General features: G+C 51.2%; 1 protein-coding gene across 4 annotated transcripts; it reads left to right on the top strand.

Moving 5' to 3' along the window:
• Nucleotides 1–323: 323 nt before the first annotated feature.
• On the top strand, nucleotides 324–21,115 carry LOC135458821 (uncharacterized protein KIAA1958 homolog). 4 transcript variants are annotated; one of them, XM_064734183.1, is made up of 7 exons: nucleotides 354–489; nucleotides 10,159–10,233; nucleotides 10,499–10,584; nucleotides 15,461–15,562; nucleotides 16,655–16,743; nucleotides 16,920–18,084; nucleotides 19,578–20,555. In XM_064734183.1, exons 5-7 carry the CDS (start codon nucleotides 16,741–16,743, stop codon nucleotides 20,417–20,419), a joined length of 2,010 nt encoding a protein of 669 aa, XP_064590253.1. In that variant the 5' UTR covers nucleotides 354–489; nucleotides 10,159–10,233; nucleotides 10,499–10,584; nucleotides 15,461–15,562; nucleotides 16,655–16,740; the 3' UTR covers nucleotides 20,420–20,555. The 4 variants fall into 4 exon arrangements, with proteins under 4 accessions (XP_064590257.1, XP_064590253.1, XP_064590254.1 ...); XM_064734187.1 differs by lacking the exon at nucleotides 15,461–15,562 and having other exon boundaries at nucleotides 324–489; nucleotides 19,578–21,115; XM_064734184.1 differs by lacking the exons at nucleotides 354–489; nucleotides 10,159–10,233 and having other exon boundaries at nucleotides 10,387–10,584; nucleotides 19,578–21,115.
• The last annotated feature ends 829 nt before the right edge of the window (nucleotides 21,116–21,944 follow it).

The following is a 21,944-nucleotide window of genomic DNA, read 5'->3' as shown; positions in this document are numbered from 1 at the left end:
CTGTCACCCTGATGAGGGGGCGGGACCTCCCGCCTCCTGGGGTTGGCGCCCTGGCTCCCCGCGCGAAGCCGATTGGCCGCGCTCGGCGCAAGGGGCGGGGCCATTCACCGGTGCGCGGCGCCATTCGGTAGGCGGAGGGAGGCGGCGGGGAGGAGCCATGTTCAGAGCGGGAAGGAGGCCGGGATGACGCCCGGGGCCGCCATCTTGATTGGGGGCAGGGCATGGGAGGCACGGCGCTGGGCGCCATCTTGGGTACGGGCAAGCGGGTCCCCCTCGTGCACGTTGCGAGCACCGGCGGCGCCGCCGCCATGTTGGGGGCGGGCAGGGAAGCCACGCGCCGCCGCCATCCCGGCTGGAGGGGTGCCCGCCCGCCGTGTGCCCCTCGGGGGTCGCTCAGGGCTGGCTTAAAGTACAGGAGAGTGTGTGATCGCAGTTAATATCTTAAGGATAAAGATTACCAGAGGGTCAGAGAGAGAGAGAGCTTGTGAGGTAAGACGTTAAACGTACCTGCCGGTGTGGGGCTCAGGTACCGTTGTGAGGTTTTGGTGCCCAGCCCAGCTCTGTGGCACATCAGGGACAGTTCAGTGCAGAATTAGATCGGCTTGGCTCACTCTTAATGTCGGTCGTTGCCTGTAGGCCTCACTTGTGCAGGAATTCTTGTGTATTTCAGGGATTTGGGGCTTGTCAAGCCTCTGGAAGATTTGTTTTACAAGTGCTGGGCCACTTGTGATGAATTTCAAAAGAATGTTGTGGCTTTGTGTGAGATCCTTCTGTAGCTCCCGCAGGGTGACCAGGCACCCTCGGATCCTCCCCAGCGCTGCTCCATGGATTAAACACTCTGTTTAAACGCAGAATTTGCTCCCTGGGAATTCTAGTTGCCCATTCTGTGAGCCTCATTTGCCATAGCCCACCGGGTCAGTTTATAGCTAATTTCTAATTCTGCCCTCAGCCAGGCTCCTCTGTCCTGCCAGCCTTCCCACCCAGGGCTTTTCTGTGAATATATTTGGTAGTTTTGTCCAAGTTCCTCTGCCAGTGATAACCTGTAGAACACCAACACCTGGGCTGTGACACGGCTGTGTATGTGAGGGCTCAGAAAATGATTTTAAAAACCAGAGTGCAGATGAAATGCCTGGGCAGTGTTTCTGCTTTGTGTCAGGCAGGCACAGACTTGCATTTTGCCTTCTCGCGTCTCTCTCAAGCTCACACTTGACACGTGAGGAGGGAAGAGAAGAATTTAGAAGTGGAGTGGTCTATTTTCTCCCAAACACGTGTTGCTGTGCCAGGTCCTCATTTCTCACTGGGGTTTCAGGGGTTGCAGGGGCCAGGATCAGACATCTCCTGGCTGCCTCACTCTCATCACCCTCTGTGAAATGCAGGAGCTTCCCTTGGCCTTGGATCTTTCCAGGAGCTGGGAACTCTGATTCCCGAATCTTTGGGTTACTGGGCTTCCAGTTTGGCCCCTATGGAGTTTAAAACCGAGGAAAAATGTGTTCTGACCTGTTGCTGGAGGCAGCTAAACCCATGTGAAACCGCTGGCTCCTGCATATGAAAGGCTCAGCTGCTGCTTCAGATAAGAGATTTACAACTTCGATGAGGCAAAGAATGGGAAAATGATGAGATTATAGATCCACTGTAGCTGAGAGCCAGAGAGATAAAGTGATCAAAGAGGGAAGGAATTTAGCTGCCAACACAAGCTCTCTTGGACTGGTTTAAGGTGTGTTTCCCATGGAGGTGTTTCTTCCACCAGTAAGGAATTTTGGTAGTAGAGGATGCTGTGGAGGTAGAATCCTTTTTTTTTGTTTCCAGTGTGTGGTATTTCTGTACCCTGAACACCCCACAAAGACTGAAAACATCCATTAACACTCATCACTGATCACAGGCCAGGGTCTGATTTTCTGCTGAAATGAGTTTATGGCATGTGCAGGTCTTCCAGGTGCTTTTCAGGTATCTTTGGCAGAGTAAACAGGTAAATTCCACCACAGGATTCCTGATTTTCCAAAGGCCTTCCCTCTGCAGGTTTGGTCTGACTTGAAAGGCTCTTTGTGCAAGCTCACCCTGATTTTCCACAGTCCTTGCAGATATGATGATTGTGCAACGTTTTATCAGCCGTTTTCCTGCAATAGGAAGAGAATTTTTTAGACAGCATCTGCTCAGGTACTGTGGGACTACAAGGGACTGTTGTGCTTTTCTCTGGGCCAAAGGGGAAAATGCTTTTAAGAACAAGATTACACTTGATATGAAAACACAGCAGGGAGCAGGACCAGCCCCTGTGTGTCCTTGTGTTTGTTTTGAAAAACAAACCCAGTTGAAAATGACTATATTAAAAAAAAAAAAGAAATAGGAGGGCAAAGGGAAAAAAATGTATCAGCTTCTTTTGTGTGATCCTCCAGCAGAGTCCCACGTCCCACCCTGGTTCTGGCTCTGGTTCCTCTGGCCGGGAAGGGCTCTGGGGCACACCCAGCTTATTCCCTCTTTGAGCCCTTCCTGCATGTGTTATCTCTTGGCATTTAATTCACCAGCAGGGAAGAAAAACTCTCTGAAACAAACAGGACCCTTTCCTGCCTGTTCCTTTTGTGTTGTTACATAGCTCCCCAGCCCGTGTGGGGTCATGGACACTTCTTTTTGCAGCCCTGTCCTTCACAAACTGGTAAAACCCTTCCTCTTCCACCCAACATTTCTGCCAGTGGTGTGAAAACCAGAACTCTGCTAAATGGGTGCAGTTCATGAACCCAAACCCTGGGGCACACTGGATAAGTCTGCCAGGGTCTAAAAACTGGAATCCTCCTAAAAAGGGGTGCAGTTCATGAACCCAGACCTTGGGGCACACTTTGATAGGTCTTTAAGGGTCTGAAAAGCAGAACCCTCCTAAACAGGGGTGCAGTTCATGAACCCCAACTGGGGCACACTGGATAAGTCTGCCAGGGTCTGAAAACCAGAACTCTCCTAAAAAGGAGTGCAGTTCATGAACCCCAACTCCAGAGCACACTGGATAAGTCTGCCAGGGTCTAAAAACCGGAATCCTCCTGAAAAGGGGTCCAGTTCATGAACCCAAACCCTGGGGTTCACTGGATACTTCCATTAGTAGTTTGAAAACCAGAATCCTCCTAAACAGGGTCCAGTTCATGAACCCAAACCCCAGAGCACGCTGGATACTTCTGCCAGGTTTGAAAACCAGATCCCTCCTAAAATAGGGGTGCAGTTCATGAACCCCAAACCCTGGGGCACACTGAATAAATTTGCCAGGGTCTGAAAACCAGAACCCTCCTAAATGGGAATGAACCCCAACTCCTGTGGCACACTGGATCCTGCTGCCATCAGTTGTTTTCCTGGAAGTTCCACTCCTGCCTCATTATTCCCTGCAAGGCCCTAAACCAGAGAACTCTCACAGATAACTCTGCTACCACTGAATCCCCAAAAACCCAGGGAGCAGGGGGTGTCTCCAATCCTTCTGCTTCTCTCTGTGGCTTTTATTTATTTCCAACCCCTCTCAGCGAACACGGCGGTTTTATTTCAAAGCGTATTGGCAGCTTCAGCTGCATCTCCTGGTGCCAGAACATTCTTCAGTGCATCGTTCATGGTGCCACATCACCGCTCTGGGAATGGTTAGGGCGGGGCAGGAGAGGAATCAGGAGAGGAATCTGAGCAGGAGCACAATCCCTGCAGGGTTTGCCAGGGAGCAGAAACCACCACAGCCTGAGAGAAGGGACCAGGAGAGGGACCCAAAGTCCCCTCTGCAGCTGGGGTGCTTGGAGGAGGAGGGGTGGGAGAGCTGGAAATTTGTCTCCTGGTCTGCTTTGTGTTATTTCCAGCATCTGGGAGAGGTGCAGCTCCTACCTGCACACACGTGGCTTTCTGAGCAAGACACGACCTGAATGAGGGGAGTGTTTCTTCCATTGATCCACGAGAGTTTGGCAGCGTGGAGTACTATCAAAGAGTGTCCTGACTGCTAGCTGCTAAATAAATGGGTTTGGAATTGAGCTTAATTCGCTGTCAGTAATAAAAAGTGTTTTTGGAGAGTGATTTTTTTACAAGGGTCTGCACAAGGGGGATTGACTCTGGGATTCCTGACCTGTGTATGGGCTCCCTGAGCAGGCTGTCTGTGACAGCTCTGCCACTACAGCAACGTGAGGCCTCCTGTGCAGGGCCAGAGCTGAGCAGGTGAGAAACACTGTGCAGGGCAGGAGAGCTGCACCTGGGCATGGTTTGTGTTGTCATTGCACACCCTGAGTGCCCCTTCCAAGCTGTGGGTGTTTCATGCTGCAAGCACCTACATGAATTTCAAATTTGAAGCAGAATCACAAGAGCTCACATTTTACATCTTTCCTTCTTTTTAATCCACGACACAAGAGGCTTTTCTGTATTTCTTCAAGAGGCTTTTCTGTATTTCTCCATGTTATTTCAGCACTTCCCTGTCCCCATGGCTCCTCCCGGGCTGACTCATTTCCTGTGCGGGACAGAGCAGCCATTTCCTGGCTGTTCAGCACAGCAGTTTTTTCCTCTCCTAGTTGGGGTTGGAGTGCTGGAGATTAGGCTATGGTTTGATTAATCTGTGGTTTTATTAATCTATGGTCTGATTATAACCCCTTTTCTTCCCCAGAAATCACCTGGCAGCACCTGGGGCTCATGGCAGCCCCTGCTCTCCTGGGCCCCTGGATTTGTGATTTGGACTCTGACATTAAATTCATCATTTTAACAGTGCCATCCTTCCAGTTACTGCAAACCAGATTTTCTCTTCATTCAACCCATTTCAACTCATAATAAACAAGATTTTAAAAAAGCACCACAAGGCAAAGCCCTTGATCTCACAACACAGATCAAAGCCAGAAATTTTGATTTATCCCCTGAGTTGTGTTAGACACAAACACAGAAGGCTGGGTTGGTTCCTGTATTGATTCTGTGCTCATCATTCCACTTCTTCCCTCCAACCTGTGCTCCCAATTTCCTGAGCTACTTCTTATTCCCATCCCATCCTGTGACAAACTTGTGCACAGCTCTTGGAGCTCAGACATTGCCTGGCCATTGGAATGTCAGCCTCAGGTGTCACAGCACTTTTGAGCAGCTTTTAACTGCTGGATTTTTAATTATTCTTTTAATCTTATTGGAAAACTTGGACTCATCAGCTTGCCTTAGACCTGGAATGTTGGGGACCAAACCCCCAACACAGCAGGGATGCTGCCCTGGAGTGTGAATGGAGCACATGTGGAGGGCTGAGCCCTGAATAATTCATACCTGCAATGATTTATTCATGCCCAAAGCTGGATACCTCCCTGTGACTTTCCATTATCTCAAAGAGAAGGTGAAGGTTCCAATTCCATTCCTCTGTCCCCAGTACAGGACTCGGAGCAGGGGGACTGAAAGAGGCAACTCCTGCCCTTCAGTGCCACAGCTGACGCCCAAACTGAAATGCAGGGACAGGTCCTTACACATTTTTACATTTTTCAGAGAGGACAGTGGGTGAGCAAGCAGGTAAAGTCTTTTCCACGATACACAGGGAAAGTGAGACCCTGAGGTCAGGATGGTTGCATGACAAAAGGTCATTTTCTGAGCATGGAAAGCAAGCCCTGACTTAGTGATGTGAAACCATCGAGCTGAGCTCACTCTGCCCCACAATTTGCAGTGTTTCCCACTGTAAAGTTACAGATTCTGACACAGTTGATTCCACATTGCCAGGATGATTTTCTGCCCTTCAGAAACCTTGCAGGACTTTCAGAAACCAGCAGCTCAGGCTCATCTTTCCTGCCTCCTGTGTGTGCTCTCAGAAAATACCATCAGGAGAGGTTTACAGGGCCATGCTCTGAGTTCCTGACCTGGGCGAGGATTCTGCAAGACATTCAAATTCCGTCTGTCTAGAAAGGCTGAAAGATGATCCCGTGTTTGAGAGAGTCTCCAGACCCCCAGGCAGCCCTGCTCCTCGCTGTCTGGTGTGAAATTTCCTAATTGTTTAACCTGCAATCCTGACTTTTTTTTTTTTTTTTGTCCTTGAAATAGGCTCTGCATCAGCATAATTAAAAATGTCAAACAGGCTTGAGAGCCTCTCCAAGTTGCTAAAAATGAATGTGAATTTCCTCCCTGCAGCCTCACTCCGTCTCTCCCTTGCTCTGGCCTCAGCTTTCCCGAGTGCCTGGTTCCAGCCCCTCAGCATAGTTTGCATTCCACTGCCAAGAATGAACATTTATTTATACAAACAACCCTTCTTCCAAGCACATCTCCCTCTATCCCAGGGCAGGGAAGTAAATGCTTGTCTGTCCATGGCTCCAGCTCTGCATTTCCTTCTTGCTTTAGTCAGGGCTTTGTTTGCAGGGACAGATAAGTGCCATCCTGTTGCTTCCCTGTGCCCAGCAATGCCCTGAGAAGCTCCTTAATTTCTTTACAATTATTTGATTTTGTGACCCTCTTAAGGATAATGCAAATTTTGTGATCAGCCTCTGAGGGGGCTCAACAACAATTTCCAGAGCTGGAACCTGGGGAGCTCTGCAATACTTTGAGAGTACTCAACCCCCTCAGATCTGCTTCTCTCCCAGCACACCATAACCTGGTGTTCCCAGTTTCCCAGTGCTGTACTGGTTCTCCCAGCTCAGAGGGAAGTGGAGCAGTGCTGCAGGGCCCAGGGGAGGCAGGTGCAGCTCATGCATTATTGCTGCAGCCTCTCCATCCCTCGCCTGTGACTGTTCCTGAAACCTTAGCTCTGCCCCTCTGTCCACAGGTGTCTCCTGTTGCATCTGCCATTCAAATGGATATGGCACAGATGCCAGATGATTCCAGACAGGAGAATGTCCCAGTCTGAGCACAGGTCATTTAAATGAAAAAGAGAGAGGCACCTGCAGAGCATCCAGGGCTGCTCCAGGGGTGTGGACTCTGCCTGCCTGCTCTGAACACAGGAGTTACAGGTAGAAATTGCAACATTTGAGCATTTGAAGAGGTGTTCACATTATAAAGGGAGGTGTGTGTGTCCTGGGACACACAGATCACACAGGTGTGTGTGTCCCCAGCTCAGGCACATGGATCACACAGGTGTGTACAGCCCAGTATGCCCATGTGCTCCTCCATGTTTGCATTTGCAATCCCTAATTTCTGCTGTGGCCCTGACAGTCACCTGCAGAGCATCCAGGGCTGCTCCAGGAGTGTGGAGCCTGCCTGCTGCTCTGAATGCAGGATTTTACAGGTAGAAATTGCAACATTTGAACATTTGAAGAGGTGTTCACAGTATAAAGGGAGGTGTGTGTGTGTCCCCACCTCATGCACATGGATCACACAGGTGTGTACAGCCCAGTACTGCCCATGTGCTCCTCCATGTTTGCATTTGCAGTCCCTAATTTCTGCTGTGGCACCTGCAGAGCATCCAGGGCTGCTCCAGGGGTGTGGACTCTGCCTGCCTGCTCTGAACACAGGATTTTACAGGTAGAAAATGCAACATTTGAACATTTGAAGAGGTGTTCACAGTATAAAGGGAGGTGTGTGTGTGTCCTGGGACACACAGATCACACAGGTGTGTGTGTCCCCACCTCAGGCACATGGGTCACACAGGTGTGTACAGCCCAGTACTGCCCATGTGCTCCTCCATGTTTGCATTTGCAGTCCCTAATTTCTGCTGTGGCACCTGCAGAGCATCCAGGGCTTCTCCCTGGCGTGTGGAGCCTGCCTGCTGCTCTGAATGCAGGATTTTACAGGTAGAAAATGCAACATTTGAACATTTGAAGAGGTGTTCACAGTATAAAAGGAGGTGTGTGTGTCCTGGGACACACAGATCACACAGGTGTGTGTGTCCCCACCTCAGGCACATGGGTCACACAGGTGTGTACAGCCCAGTATGTCCATGTGCTCCTCCATGTTTGCATTTGCAATCCCTAATTTCTGCTGTGGCCCTGACAGAGTCACCTGCAGAGCATCCAGGGCTGCTCCAGGGGTGTGGAGCCTGCCTGCCTGCCTGCTCTGAATGCAGGATTTTACAGGTAGAAAATGCAACATTTGAACATTTGAAGAGGTGTTCACAGTATAAAAGGAGGTGTGTGTGTGTCCCCACCTCAGGCACATGGATCACACAGGTGTGTACAGCCCAGTACTGTCCGTGTGCTCCTCCATGTTTGCATTTGCAGTCCCTAATTTCTGCTGTGGCACCTGCAGAGCATCCAGGGCTTCTCCCTGGCGTGTGGAGCCTGCCTGCTGCTCTGAATGCAGGATTTTACAGGTAGAAAATGCAACATTTGAACATTTGAAGAGCTGTTCACAGTATAAAAGGTTTGTGTGTGTCCCCACCTCAGGCACATGGATCACACAGGTGTGTACAGCCCAGTACTGCCCATGTGCTCCTCCACATTTATGTTTGCAGCCCCTAATTTCTGCTCTGGTTCCCCTTGAGCTGAGTGGGACATGAGAGACTCCAAAGGCAGAAGGAACAAGGGGACAGGAGGGATTGCCCAAATCCTGCTCCCCCCCTTCCCCAAATCTGTGTTTTGGTGCCACACATGGCAAATCAGGAGCCTCAGCTGTGCAGCTGGTTTCCACACTGAGTCAAGAACAAAGATGTCCAAACACAGCTGGCTCAGAGAGGGTGGGGACAGCCACGCTCTGTGCCCACAGAGGATGGGGACAGCCATGCTCTGTGCCTGCCATGAGCCCCATTGTCATCCCAGCCAAGATCCACATCATTTCCCCAGGGCTGCAGCTCTATTAAACACAAAGCTTCAAATTATTCCCTACTTGGATCAAAGATGTGTTTGTTCCAGTGGCACTTAAGTTTAAAAGGCAGTGCTGGGCATGAATGAAACCTTCCCAGAGGCAGCTGCTGAGGCTCAATTGGTTTGTCAGTGCTGTAGTTATGCTGTGGGCACCTCGTGGTTGCTGGCCCATATGTTCCCAAAGGATGTTGTGCAGTGGAACAGCTCAGGGAAGCCTTGCTCTATGGCTAAGGGGTTTTTGCTTTTGTGGTGTGAAGGTTTGTTCATGCTTCAGATGGTGAAAATGTTCAGGAATCTCACTTTGTGATTCCAGACTCAAAGCCAAAGCACTCTGGATCAAACTGGGTGGAAGTGTATGAAGGGACATGACAGCCTGTGTGCAGAACCATGGAATTGGGGGTTTGATTGTGGTCTGGGATCTGGGCGAGCAGCCTGCTCCCTAAATGCTGTCTCCTGGTCTGCATTGTACAGCAGATGCTCCCTGTGACAGACAGGAGGTGAAGGAAGCCCTCTGGAGTATGAAATTAAGCATTAAAAGAACATGAAGGCAGGAAGATGCAGCATGGGAAGTCAGGGAGAACTGAGAACACTGGCCATGCCAAAGGAACAAAAGAAACTCAATATCTTTTAGAAGTTTTAATATTTAATTGGTGAGCTCTGTGATACCAGGGCAGTGACAATGACAGGAGCCTGTGCAAGGGGTGTCTCATGGGGCCCCAAAACACAGACACAGGAGCTCCTTGTGGGCAGAACCATCAGTCCTGTGTGCACCACAGCGCTGAATTCCTGGTTTTGGGTAAAAGCAGCATCACCACGGCCCAAAAGAGACTCGCAGTGCCTGGCAGCAGGTCTGGGAGTTGGGGATGTGTCACTCCTGGCTGGTACTGCCTGCACCTTGAGCCAGAGGAGCATTTCCATGAGCTCACTCACTCTCCCTGTGGAGCTAAGTTCCCTCCAGAGGGGCAGTTCAGCTCCATTTTCTTGCTCAAAAATTACATGACAATACTTGATTTATTGAGAAAATACTTTGTTCCATAGTGCAAGATGACAAGTTCCTTCTGCAGCAGGTGGAAGTCAGTTCTCAGAATCCTTCCCTCAGGGACACTTTCAGCTGATTTCAGAGAATTCCAGATCCAAATTCTCTGAAATTGGCTCTGGTTTCTGTGGAATCTGTTGAGTGGAGTTGCTTGGTTTGCTCCTCCTCATGCTCTGGGCAGGGTGTTACAGCTGCAGCTCTCCTGGATCCAAGGCCAAGTGTGTGTTTCTTGTCCAAAGGATCATCCAGCTGTGGGGTTTTTATCTCTAAGGCTCTCAGGGAGTGGGGGACAGCAATCTCCAGATCCTGCTGGTCCTGGTGACCTCTCAGAGCCCAACAAAGCTGAGGGCTCTCAGAGCTTTGCTCATGGCTTCCATCCCACCCCAGGGATTGGCAGGTTATTCTGAGTTTCCTTTCCTAACAAACACCATCTCTCCTCTCTCCTAGGCTGCCCTGTGCCCTGGATGAGATCCTGTCCTTGGGCTCTGCTCTGTGGGAGGCTCCTGCCTGACCTTGGAGCAGGTAAGGGAGGCAGGGGCACAGCAAAACACGGACAGAGTAGAAGATTGAGCAAAGGTGGGAGCCTCTAAGTCTCACAGATGGCATCTCCAGGGAGCCTGTAGCCAAAACACTGGGGGATGCTGACCTTGGGGCTCCTTTTGTGCTGCCCATGCCAGAGATCCAGCAGGGAGTGGAAGGAGCCATCCCACAGCCAGGGAGCTTCCCCTTCCCTGCAAGGTACTTTGTTACCAGCACGCTTAGCAGCAGTGTTTTTTCCTGCCTCCAGGAGCCATTTCCCATCACATCCCAGCCAACCTCTGGAAACACCTGGGGTGCAGAAGTGGACGTGAGCGTTTGCCTGGTGCTGCTGAGGTAAGTCCTGCCCCCCAGGCTGAGTCACCTCAATTTCAGAGGCTTTAGACAGGGGAGCTGAGGTGTCAGTCACTAAAGATGGTTTGTATTGCAAAAGAAGTAGGTTACCATGTCCCATTGTGAACAATTACATGTAATTACAAGTCAGAGATTCACCACAAATACTATTTAATAACAAATTGCTGCCACGCTCCAGCCAGAGCGTGCTGGGGGAAGGTGAGCTCTGCTCTGTGGGACAGCAAGGGACAGGGTCTGGTGGCAGCCCCAAAACTGGGGTGAAATCTGCCTGCTGTGTCCTGTTCCCAGCAGTGCTGTGTGGCTTTGGGTTGGGTTGGATTGGTTCAGTTTAGTGACGAAACACCTCGTGTCACACCATGATTTTAGTTAAACTTTAAAAGGCTGCTCAGAAATGTCAAAAACCGCAATAAACTTCCTGAGGATGAAACCAAACAGGATTTGCGCCCTCCCCTCTCAGCCCCGGCTTTGGGGTTTGATCCCGGTGGAGCAGCACGGACCGAGCCCGGCGCGGGAACTCGCTCCTCCCGGCCCTGCTCACCGGTGCTGCGGGGCTGCCGCTCCCGGGACCGGGGCGAGCACCGGGGGCTGAGCGCCCCCTGCCGGTACCGGGCGGCTCCGGCGGTACCGGGACCGAGCGCTCTCCGCCGGTACCGGAGCCGAGCTCTCCTGCCGGTACCGGGACCGAGCGCTCTCCGCCGGTACCAGAGCCCTCTGCCGGTACCGTAACCGAGCTCACTCCGCCGGTACCGGAGCCGAGCTCCCCCTGCGGTACCGAGCTCACTCAGCCGGTACCGGGACCGAGCGCTCTCCGCCGGTACCAGAGCCCTCTGCCGGTACCGTAACCGAGCTCACTCCGCCGGTACCGGAGCCGAGCTCCCCCTGCGGTACCGAGCTCACTCAGCCGGTACCGGGACCGAGCGCTCTCCGCCGGTACCAGAGCCCTCCGCCGGTACCGGGGCAGAGCTCCCCCTGCCGGTACCTGTACCGAGAGCGCTCCGCCGGTACCGGAGCCGAGCTCCCCCTGCGGTACCGAGCGCTCTCTGCTGGTACCGGAGCCGGGCTCCCCCTACCGGTACCGGGGACCGAACTTCCCCTGGGGGTACCGAGCGCCCTCCGCCGGTGCCGAAGCCGAGCTCCCTCTGCCGGTACCGGAGCCGAGCTCCCCCTGCGGTACCGAGCTCCCCCTGCCGGTACCGGAGCCGAGCTCCCCCTGCCGGTACCGAAGCCGAGCTCCCTCTGCCGGTACCGAGCGCCCTCCGCCGGTACCGGGGCCGAGCTCCCCCTGCGGTACCGAGCGCCCTCCACCAGTACCGGATCCGAGCTCCCCCTGCCGGTACCGGGCGGCTCCGGAACAAAAGGATTCCCGTTCCACGTCGTTCCCGGATGATTGGCGAGCCCGGCGGCAGAACCGAGAGGAGCAAAAGGAGGTACCGGAGCCCTTCGGTGCCCGGTGCTTGGCGACAAACCCCGAGAGCAGAAACAACACAGCGCTGCTCTCAAGGTGAAGAAAAGGAAAGTTTATTTTCTGCTCCAATATTTATAGTTTTCCAAAGTGCCAGTGGGTTGGAAAGTGACAGTGCCACCTCTGCAATGACACTGGACAAACCAACAGCCCATCAGATTTTTCTTCCATAAAAGAACAATGAGTTATTTACAGAAATTGTGTGAGAAAGTTTGTTACCAGAATGTAAACATCGGAAGGGTTAGAAAATCTTAAAAGATCAGGGTGACACCCCCAGGGCACTGGCACAGGTGTGAGGTGCCCCCAGACTCCACCTTGACACTGTGACAGTGACACTGCAGCATTTGCTGCCCAGGTCACAGATTTGGCCATTGCTGATTGCAGCTTTCCAACTTCCTCCTGGGAAATACAACGTGTTCTCCTATTAATAGAAGTTCATGGTTTCCAATGAATTTTTTCCCTTTCACTCAGGCTGGTTTGGTGGCCCATGCAGTGCTGTGCCAGCTGCCTGTGGCTTTTATTAGATTTTCGGATTTATTTGGATTTTTCAGAGGTCTTGATTTAGTGCTCACAGTTGCATCCCAGTCCAGTGGCTCTGGAACTCAGCCCCTCAGGAGCAGAGATAATTAGAACTCAGGGAAAAAGTGATGTCCGAGTGTTTGAACAAAAGAAGTCTTGTTTGAGGAATGTGGTGCTGGAGGGCAGCGTTTGCCAGCCGGGTTTGAATCCCTCTTGGTGCCTGCAGTCAGATCCTGCCCTCCACAGACAACTCCGGGTGGGATTTTCTGGGAGCCTCTCTCAAAATGGAGGCACGGTGCCCTGCAGCAAGTACAGGATGTATCCTGGGAATTGTATTTCTGCAAGCAGGGCAGGAGGGGGCTGCTGGAAGGATGTGGGCAAGCAGGAAAAGAGCTGAAGAGGCGCTCACAAGATTCTTGTACAGGGCAGATGAAGAGGCGAACAAACAACGCAGAGAACAGGAAAAATGATGTGTTAGGGAATGATGGATCCATCCCCCGGGCTCCTGCTGAGGAGGGTGGGACAAGCTCCATGATTTCTGGCAGCCGTGAGCTGCAGCTGCTCCACTCAGCTCCTGTGCTGCAGCCAGATGTGTTTGAGTGCAGCTTCAGCCCTTCCTGCCCTGACACAGCCCCAGCAGTGCCTCCAAACGTGTGTTTGGGGGTTGTCCCAGCTCCCCTCACCTCCAGGGAGGCTTTCCCAAGGGAGCAGCAGTCAAGTTGAAGCTCTGCTGTTCTGTATCCTGTTGTTTTCCTGGCAGGATTGTTGCAGTTTCCTGCGTTGTCTTATCTGGAGCAGGGAAGTCAGAGCTCTCCAATCCTCTGGCTCTGTGTGCATGTCCCAGGTTCTAATCTGCAAAACAGGCACTGGAGCCCCTGAGAGGCACCAGGCAGGGCTGTCACAGGGCAATGGGACAAGGACACAGGGGGCAAAGGGCTTTTAGTGCCTCCAAATTAGTGTCTTTGTGCAGAGCTCCTGTTTGCACAAGGCTGTGTCTGTTTTATGGGTTCACCTGGGAGGGGGAGAGAGGAAGATCCCAGTGGTGACAATCTCAGGTCACTCTGTGTCCTGACAGACCTTACAGGGGGAGAAATCCCAGAAAGTGCTGAGTTTGCTTTCCCCTCCACCAAGGACTCAAAGGACACGTATAAAGTCTTAAAACATTAAAAAAAAATCATTTCCGTGTTTTAGTCAGCCCAAAGTTCAGTTTCCCCTGAAGTGCTGGAGACTCTTGTGAAATTACCTGGCCACGTTTTCTGGGATACAGAGGTAAAATCATCACCCACAGCACTGAGGGCTAGAAAGCTGTGCAGAGCAGGGCCTGAGAAATCCAAACCTTGTAAATTAAAAAAAACCCCAATACCATCAACAAAAAAACCCCAAAACCTAAAAACAAACCAAAAAACCAACCAAAAAAAACCCCCCTCAAAACCAGAAAACAAAACCAAAAATTTCCCAAAACAAACAAACAAAACAAAACAAAAAAAAACCCACCAAAAAACCACTAACCCCCAAAAAACCTCAAAACTAACCAACCAACCAAAAAAAAAAAAAAAAAAGAAACCCCAACTTTATTTTTTCCACGAGTGAGCCTGAATTTACCTAACTCTAGGTTTTAGCAGTAGACTGAATTCCCTGTGGGTTTAAAAAAAAATAAAATAAAATCCTTTACTGTACAGCTCTGGAATGTCCTGTTTTCCTGCAGCAAGGTGTGGGTCCTGTACACAGTGTCCATTATCAGATGGGAGCCTCTCCTGGAGAGAGGATTAACCCACAACATCACTCCCAGCCACACAGCCACTGAATTAGGCTCCAAAACAAGCAAAAAACTCCAAACTCTAAGCCCAGATTCTTTTCCAGGTAAAAACTGTGGCAAAGATAAAAATGGATTTTTATTATTCAAAGGGAAGACAGTTCAGCCTTTGGGGAAAGGACAGTGGTCATTTTTCTCACTCAGCTGTGAATCCAGACTGATTCCACTCACCATTCCTTTGAGGGAATCTCAGCTGCTGCAAATCTGAGGGTCACAGCAGCCTTTGGGTCTGTAGCTGAGCACCAGAGCCTGTGCTGGGAACTAAACAGCAAAAGAAGAAAAAAAAGAGGGCTTTTTTCTTTCAAAGAGCTCAGGAAGAGGAAGACATGTGCCTGGAGATAAGGGAAGATAAAAGCATTCCATTTGCAGAGGGCTGTGATAGGGATCAAGATGTTCATCTGCCAAGTCAGTGATTTTGTGGCCCTGTGACCATTGGGAGCTTCCCGTTCCTGTTACCTTTTCCCACACTGGCTGAAGGCACCAGATTGTTGGCATGGAAGTTGCTTTGAGTCTGTCTGAATGGCTCAGCCCTTTCAGGGAAAAAATAAACTTGAAGATAAAACTGTCTTTTGCTTCAGGAGGGAAAATGGTTCTGCCCCAAGTAGGCTGAACTTGAAGATAAAATTCTCTTTTCCTTCAGGAGGGAAAATGGTTCTGCCCCAAGAAGAGCTTGTAGGGGGTCAGTGGGAGCAGAGTGTGAGCTTCTCTGGCCTGAGGAGGTGGGAACAGGTCAGACACCTCTGGGGAGAAGTTTGGGCAGAGCCTGTGAGGGGTCAGGGCAGCTGAAATGGCCACTGGCTGTGATTCCCTGCCCTGTTTGCTGAGGTTCATCAGGAGTGAGCTCACAGGAACAGCAGATCCCATGCAAGGCCTTGATTAACATCAGGAGCTCAGATTGCATTTGCTGCTCCCAAAAAGGCTTTTATTGTCAGATTTTTTTTTTTTGTTAAAGCAGCAGCAGATTTCAGTAAAATATTCTCATTTAATCCCGCCTTTGCACATTCCACATGCTGGCACGTGCATCAGCCAAGCATTTGGGCTAAAATTATCTGTGCTATCATTAGGAATGAACATATGGATTGATGGAAGTGCAGAAAGGAGCTGTGTGCTGTGCTGCAGGCTCACCATGAAGGGAGCAGTTCCTGGTCAGCTGGCACCTGTCAGAGGTATGAGCTGCTCTCTTTGGGCAGGAGAAAGAGAACAACTCCCACTGTTGGGCTGTGCTGGGTGGGCACTGAGGGCACCCAGGGCATTGGGCACTGAGGGCACTGGGCACAGTGCCAGCACTTACAGCCCTTCCTGCCCTTTTGCTGCTGGCTTCACCCTCAGTTTGCACCTCAGGCAGCCTTCACCTCACCCTCTGAGATAAATCCCTGAGTTCATGGATTGCAGAGCAGCCCTGCAGCTGGGATGGGCTTCTCCCATGCTGCCCAGCTCTCTGGGAGAGCAGGAGCCCCAGGGCTGGAGCTCCTGTGCCTGTTCAGGTGTGCTCTCAACAGCACACACTCACAGACCACCCGTCAGGGCCTGTTCTCGCCAGGAGCTGAGCTCTGTGTAGCCAGAACTGCTCAAAACACCTGCTAAAAGAACCACTTCAGACAAGGTTCCAGTGTTTTCAGCATTGCTTCTTTTCCCATCACTGACTGCAGAGATTTTAATTAATCACAGACTGAGATGTGAGCATGTGGTGTCAGTGATGTCTCCTGGGCTGCTGTGGTGCTGAGGACATGCTGCATGTCCCCTGTGACACAGGAATGACTTCCAGGCATGGAGCCTTCCAGACAGAGGGGGGAGGTTCACATTTAGTCTGTAATATAAATACAAATTGCATGTGCAAGTCCTTCAGTTGGGAAACTGCCTCTTGTTGCTGTTTGCAGAGTCAGAGGATGTCAGGCTGAAGCAGCCTCACCTTTCCTTGTTCTCTCTCTGCAGTTCAGCACTTGGAGACACAGAGCTTGCCAAGCCCAGAGAGCTGAAGGAATGGCTTGCAGAGCTCAGTTTGTAAAATTCTGTTTTCAGTGTTTATATTTGGTTTCCGTTCCGTTGGTGTTGCAGGGGCTGATCCTACAAATATTTACCCCAGGCAGGTTTTGCGTGTAGAGTTGCTGGGAGTGCAGTGGGAGCTCAGCCCAGGGAGGGCACAGGCCTGCAGTGGGCTGAGCATGGAGAAATTCAGTTGCATCTTCAGGTTAGGGTTTTCTATATGTACATAAATGCTTCTCCATGTATATAACACACCCATGTGATGATCCTTTCAGGTTCTGAGAGAGAAAGGACACTCAAAGCATCACTTACTGATTGATCCCCACCTGAGAGAAGGCTCAGTGAGACAGAGAGCAGCAGCATGGTGAGTGTTCTGTTATGGCATAAATGATAGCACAGACAAGAAAGAATGAACAAATTGATTTTTAGAAGGAGTCCTGAGATGAGATTGCTGGTCTAGAATTATTGCAGTGCTGGGGAGGGACAGAAACAGCCCCAGGACTGCTTCTCTCTCTCATGTTTTCTCCAACACCTTTACAGGGTGAGAGCAGTGACAGAGGGTGCAGCAGTTCCAGTTCCCTTCACACAGATCTCTCCAACCTTGTGATCTGGGCACACACTCATGGCACCATATGCAACCAGATCCCAGGCCTGGAATTCATGGAGAACGCAGATCATGATGTGAGCAGTGACAACGCTGTGCTGTGGATGTGCAGAGCTGGACATGCCTACCACTGGCACTGTGGGAAGTCACACAACACAGGTGAAGAAGTGCCTGAGGCTCTAGGAGGGAGAAAGAGGCTCCTGCCTTCTGAATCTTTGGCAAGGGAATCCAGCTTTAAAGAAAAGAGGCTCAGGCTGGCCCCATCATCTTTTGAGATGGACCAAGAAGATTCTGGGAGCACAGAGTCATGTGGCAGATCCCAAGGGGTCGCTGAGCAGAAGGCTGGCAGTCCCTACACAAGGAATAAGGAGCCCAAGGGGAGTCAAAATAGCAGGAAACACAAATTCTCTGCAGCAGAGCAGCACTTCTCTGTGTCTGGTAGTAGAGTCCAGACTGGTGAGCAGCATGTGAAGTCCAAAACGTACAAAGATGCAGAGATCATTATCTCTGATGACGAGCAGTGTGAGGCAGATGAAGACAGCAAAGGAGACAGAACCAGCCAGGATAATGTGTCAGAGCCATCTGCTGAGAAGTTGCAGATGCAACACTGCCAGAAGATGGCATTGCACCAGCCAACAGCCTCCCCAAAAACTGCCTTTGCCCCCACAGCAAAGCCATCCCTGGCCCGTGCCTACATTCTGCCGGCTCATGTCAGCAGCTCAGAGGATCTGAACAGGAACATCCTGAGGCTGGCTCCTTCCACTGCTGCAGGGCCCATGGCTGAAACTTCCAGAGCAAGGAGCCTCCCGGGGTCAGCAGCACCAAAGGTATGTCCCAAACCCCTTCCTGTCCCCAGCACTGAAGCCGAGGCCCAGCTTGAATCCCAGCCCTCAGTGATGTTCTTTGAGCTCCAAGCCACTACTGCTGCTCAGCAACATCTCCAGCTGAGCCCTTCAGAGTGTGGCACACTGGGAATGGGCTCCAGTGGGGATGGTGCTGAGAACGTGGGTGAGGACAGTGACACATCAGGATCTGAGCAGGAACCTTCTTCTTCAGCCTTCCAGAGTCCAGAGGGACATCCACCTGCAGCCTCAAATGGAGGTAAGGCAGCGTGGAGTTGTGTGCTTGCAGGGCTGTGGGGGTGTTCCATTAATCACTTTCCCAAAATATCCAAGGAGGGTGAGTTCACATCACTGCCAAGATCTGTTACTGCAGCATCCAAGGAAATCTCTTGGATTTGGGGCACTCCTGTTTCTGCTTGAGGGGACTACAAAGCTCCTTGCCTAAAGGAATTGGTGCTTTTGTAGGGAATGCCCTTCTCTGGGGTACCCAAAGGTGTTCTTGGCTGTGGCCCAGTCCCAACATCCCAGTTTGGATACTTTGGTCTTCCATTTTACCCAGTACCCCCACACAGTATGTTGGCTGTACTTGAGAGAGTTCCTGTGGGGAAACTGGAGCTAGAGCAGGGAATTCAGGTCTGAAGAGAAAGAAACGAGAGGAAATAATGCAGAGAAATTGTGGCCAGAGCTCTTTCTGCACCAAGGCCAGTGACAAAACCTCCCAGTGCTAGCAGAATGTCAGTCCTGCATAGGAGGTGCAGGGCTCCACACATTGCTTTAGCCCTTTCAATAATTAAGATTTTTGTATGTGCTGTCCTGCAGCACAGGGGCTGGGCATGTCCTTGTGAAGGGCAGAGGTGCTGAGGCAGCATTTGGGGTCTGCCTGGGATGTGCTTGGCCTTGAAAAGGCTTAGGGGTTGTTGTTCCTTGTGGAGCCATAACCACACAAGCTGCCACAGTTGGGGTTGGGGAGCAGTATTTGACTATTTTCATAACTGACATCATGTGTCATGTGAAGGGACTGGGAATTCTTCTGGGAATGCCTGTAGTAGCTGTTTCTGCCAAGGTAACTGGCTCATGGCTCAGAGGAGGCCTCAGCATGATTGATTCATGAGCTGTTCCTCTCTGCACCTGGAGCAGCCAGCGCAAAACAGGCCAAAACCCCAAAAAACTGGGACAGCCATCAGTCTTTCAGGATGGCAACAAAACCTATAAAAAAGAACCTGGTGCAAAAAAGGGTTCTAGGTGTTGGCTTTTCCATCACCCCATCCTCAGCCCTGGCCGAGTCACAGGCGAGCAGATGGAGCTTTCCAGCAATCCAAAGAATTCATTTCTCATGCTACATCGAGCTAGGTGGATGTGGGATTGCCATGGCAACTTGAGAGAGAGCCCAACTGCAATCCTGGCAATCCTTTAAACAAAATCATAGTAGACTTTTACTCACCTGTTTGTTCTCCCTCACCATCCACCCCAACCTTTGGTTCATGAAAGGGAAATTTCCCTATGTGGCAATGAGCAGGGCCAGCTGCCAAGGGAGAAGGACCCAACTTTCCCTGGATAGCTGGGCACTGTCGAGTTGTGCTGTTTGTGGAGAGAACAAATATGACCTACAGTTCTAGAGGAAGGGGTTTGGGAGAGTCCTGTCCTCTCTGAATGGCTTCCAGAAAGCAGAGATAGACACTATCCTTTATCTCCTTGTGTTTTCCTGATCTTTGTGGATTCTCCCTGTCCACAAAACTATATCTTTTCTTTTAGATGTGCTGAAGAAGCAGGAGAAAAAGAAAAGCAATACCATGGGACACATAAATGTGTTTGAAGAGTGGCTGAGGGGGCACTACCCCTCCGAGACACGCGAGATCCACAGGCTGCCTCCCGCAGACCTCGACCAGTACCTGCTGTCCTTCTTCAGCTGTGCCAAAAAACAGAATGGCAAGGAGTTTTCTGCCAGTTCCTTAAACATCTTCAGGTACAGCATCAACAGGTACCTCCAGGAGCACCACTACCAGTACAGCATATTGAGAGGGCCAGAGTTCAAGGCCTCTCAGGAAGCCTATAAATTAAAATATCGGCACTTGTTTCAAACCAAGGAGTTACAGTGCAATGTTGTGGAGAGCCTGACAAGTGAAGATGTGGAAAATCTTCTTAAGAAGGGAATTTTAAGCAAGGCAAACCCTCAGGGCTTGTTGTACCTCATGTTCACCAACCTCATTAGGGGGTTTGGGGCAAACACCCACTACCAGGCCCACCAGCTGTGTTGGGGACAGGTGGTGCTGAGGAAGAGCAGAGAGGTGGAGTACTTGGAGTGGAAGGATGATCTGAGCCCTGAGGGAAATGAAGGGGAGCCAAACCCACTGCTCTTTGCCAAGCCTGAGGATCCAGAGAACTGCCCGGTCTCCAGTTACAAGGAGTATGCCAGAAGGAGGCCAGCAGACATGCTGGATGACACCCACCCTCTTTACCTGTCTCCCGTGCCACTGTACTCTGTCTGGGACAAAGTGTGGTACATCAGAAAGCCACTGTCAAAAGCCAAAATTAATAATATCTTGAAAGTTATTATGCAGGAAGTCAGAGGAGCAGTAAAGAAGACCAGGAGATAGGGGTGTCCCTTCAGCTTTGCCCTTCAACCACTCCAAGGCTGCTCTGAAACACAATCCTACTGCAATATTTGGTGTAGGTTGAGAGCAGACATCCTTCTGCTGAGCTTCACCTTGGCACTGAAGGTACCTACACATCTGCAGTGCCTTGGCTTTCAGGGAAGTTCTTTTATTGTTGTTTCTGTTACTGGAATTGATAATTCAGTGAGTTAATGAGAGTCTTCAGTTTCACATTTGCCAAACGAGTTAATGTTCTACCACATTGTCAATGCTGTTAGAAACCACCACTGCTGACACACAGAGGGCTTGGGGGTGGCAGGGCCTGGCCAGGAGTGCCAGCTGCACCCACATTTTGAGGTGACACCCCACAAGCTCAGCCTGTGGGGAAGGATGAGCAGCAGGACAATGATGGTGCTGCCAATCCCAACCTTGCAGGAACACTTCTGGCAAGGTTCAGGTAATTTCCCTTAGGGAAAGATTTGTAGATTGAAGAAGTTGTGGCTGTTCTAAGAAGTTATTTAAAGTGTCTGACAATGTTGAAAGGTTTTATGGTAAGTGGTTTCCCTGGAGTGCAAAACACAGCTCCACAAAGGCACTGGGAGGTGTGCTCAGCTCCGCTCACTGCCCCAGCACTGTTACAGCTCAGGCAGGTTTTTGGTTGCATTGTTGGCCGAGCCAAATAAAAGAGCCTTTAATTCAGTCCTGTCTGTCTGTGTCTGAACAGCAGGGGATGCTTTCCTGGAACACTGGGGTGTTCCCTGTTGTGCTCAGTCTGCCCTGCTGCCAGCCCAGTGGCACAGAGCTTTGGGCCCTTTGAAGCCCTAGGATCCATTCCCATGGTGTCAAACTTGGGGGTCAAGCTCTTTGCCCCACTTGGTCCCATCCAACCAATTGAACATCAAGAAGTAACTTCAGCACGTTTGAAGAGACATAAACCAGACAAACTCCTCAGGTGCTGGAGGGCGTCTGCTGGCTCCTCTTGTGCTTTGGAGCACTGGTGGCATCACCATGACACCAGACTGAGAGCTGTCCTGCTGGTCCTGGGTGACCCAGCTACGGTCACAGCTCTGCTCCCTGCTTCCCTCAGACCCCAGAGCACCCCAGTTTGGGCTCTTTCCTCCCCGTTGCTGGTCGGTTCAGCCCATGCCCAAAGCTCGGGGCACCGTGTGCCTGCTCTGGGGCTCCTCCACCAGGGAAACCCCCAGTCAGTGCCTGCACCGGGAGCCTCCGTCAGCGCTGGCAGGATGGGGTCAGTACCGGGCTCCCGGTGGGTCCATACCGGACCCCGGTCAGCTCTTGGGGAGGGGGTCAGTACCAGGGTCCAGACGGGACCATTTTGGGGTCTCAGGGGATCTGTCCCGGACCCCCATCAGCATTTGCTGAGAGGGTCGGTACTGGGATCCCTGCAGGTCCATACCGGACCCCGGGCAGTGCTTGCAGAGGGGGTCGGTACCGGAATCTCAGTGGATCCGTACTGGACCCCGGTAAGCGCTTGAGGATGGGGTCGGTACCGGGGTCTCAGTGGATC

The sequence above is a fragment of the Zonotrichia leucophrys genome, chromosome 28, assembly GCF_028769735.1.
Source record: "Zonotrichia leucophrys gambelii isolate GWCS_2022_RI chromosome 28, RI_Zleu_2.0, whole genome shotgun sequence".
In the NCBI taxonomy this organism is placed as follows: Eukaryota; Metazoa; Chordata; class Aves; order Passeriformes; family Passerellidae; genus Zonotrichia; species Zonotrichia leucophrys.
This window is presented reverse-complemented; position numbering and strand designations above follow the sequence as displayed.

Coding starts and splice junctions, on each gene's coding strand:
- LOC135458821 (XM_064734187.1), top strand. Junction 18,085..19,577: donor ACCTGCAGCCTCAAATGGAG/GTAAGGCAGCGT, acceptor CTTTTCTTTTAG/ATGTGCTGAAGAAGCAGGAG.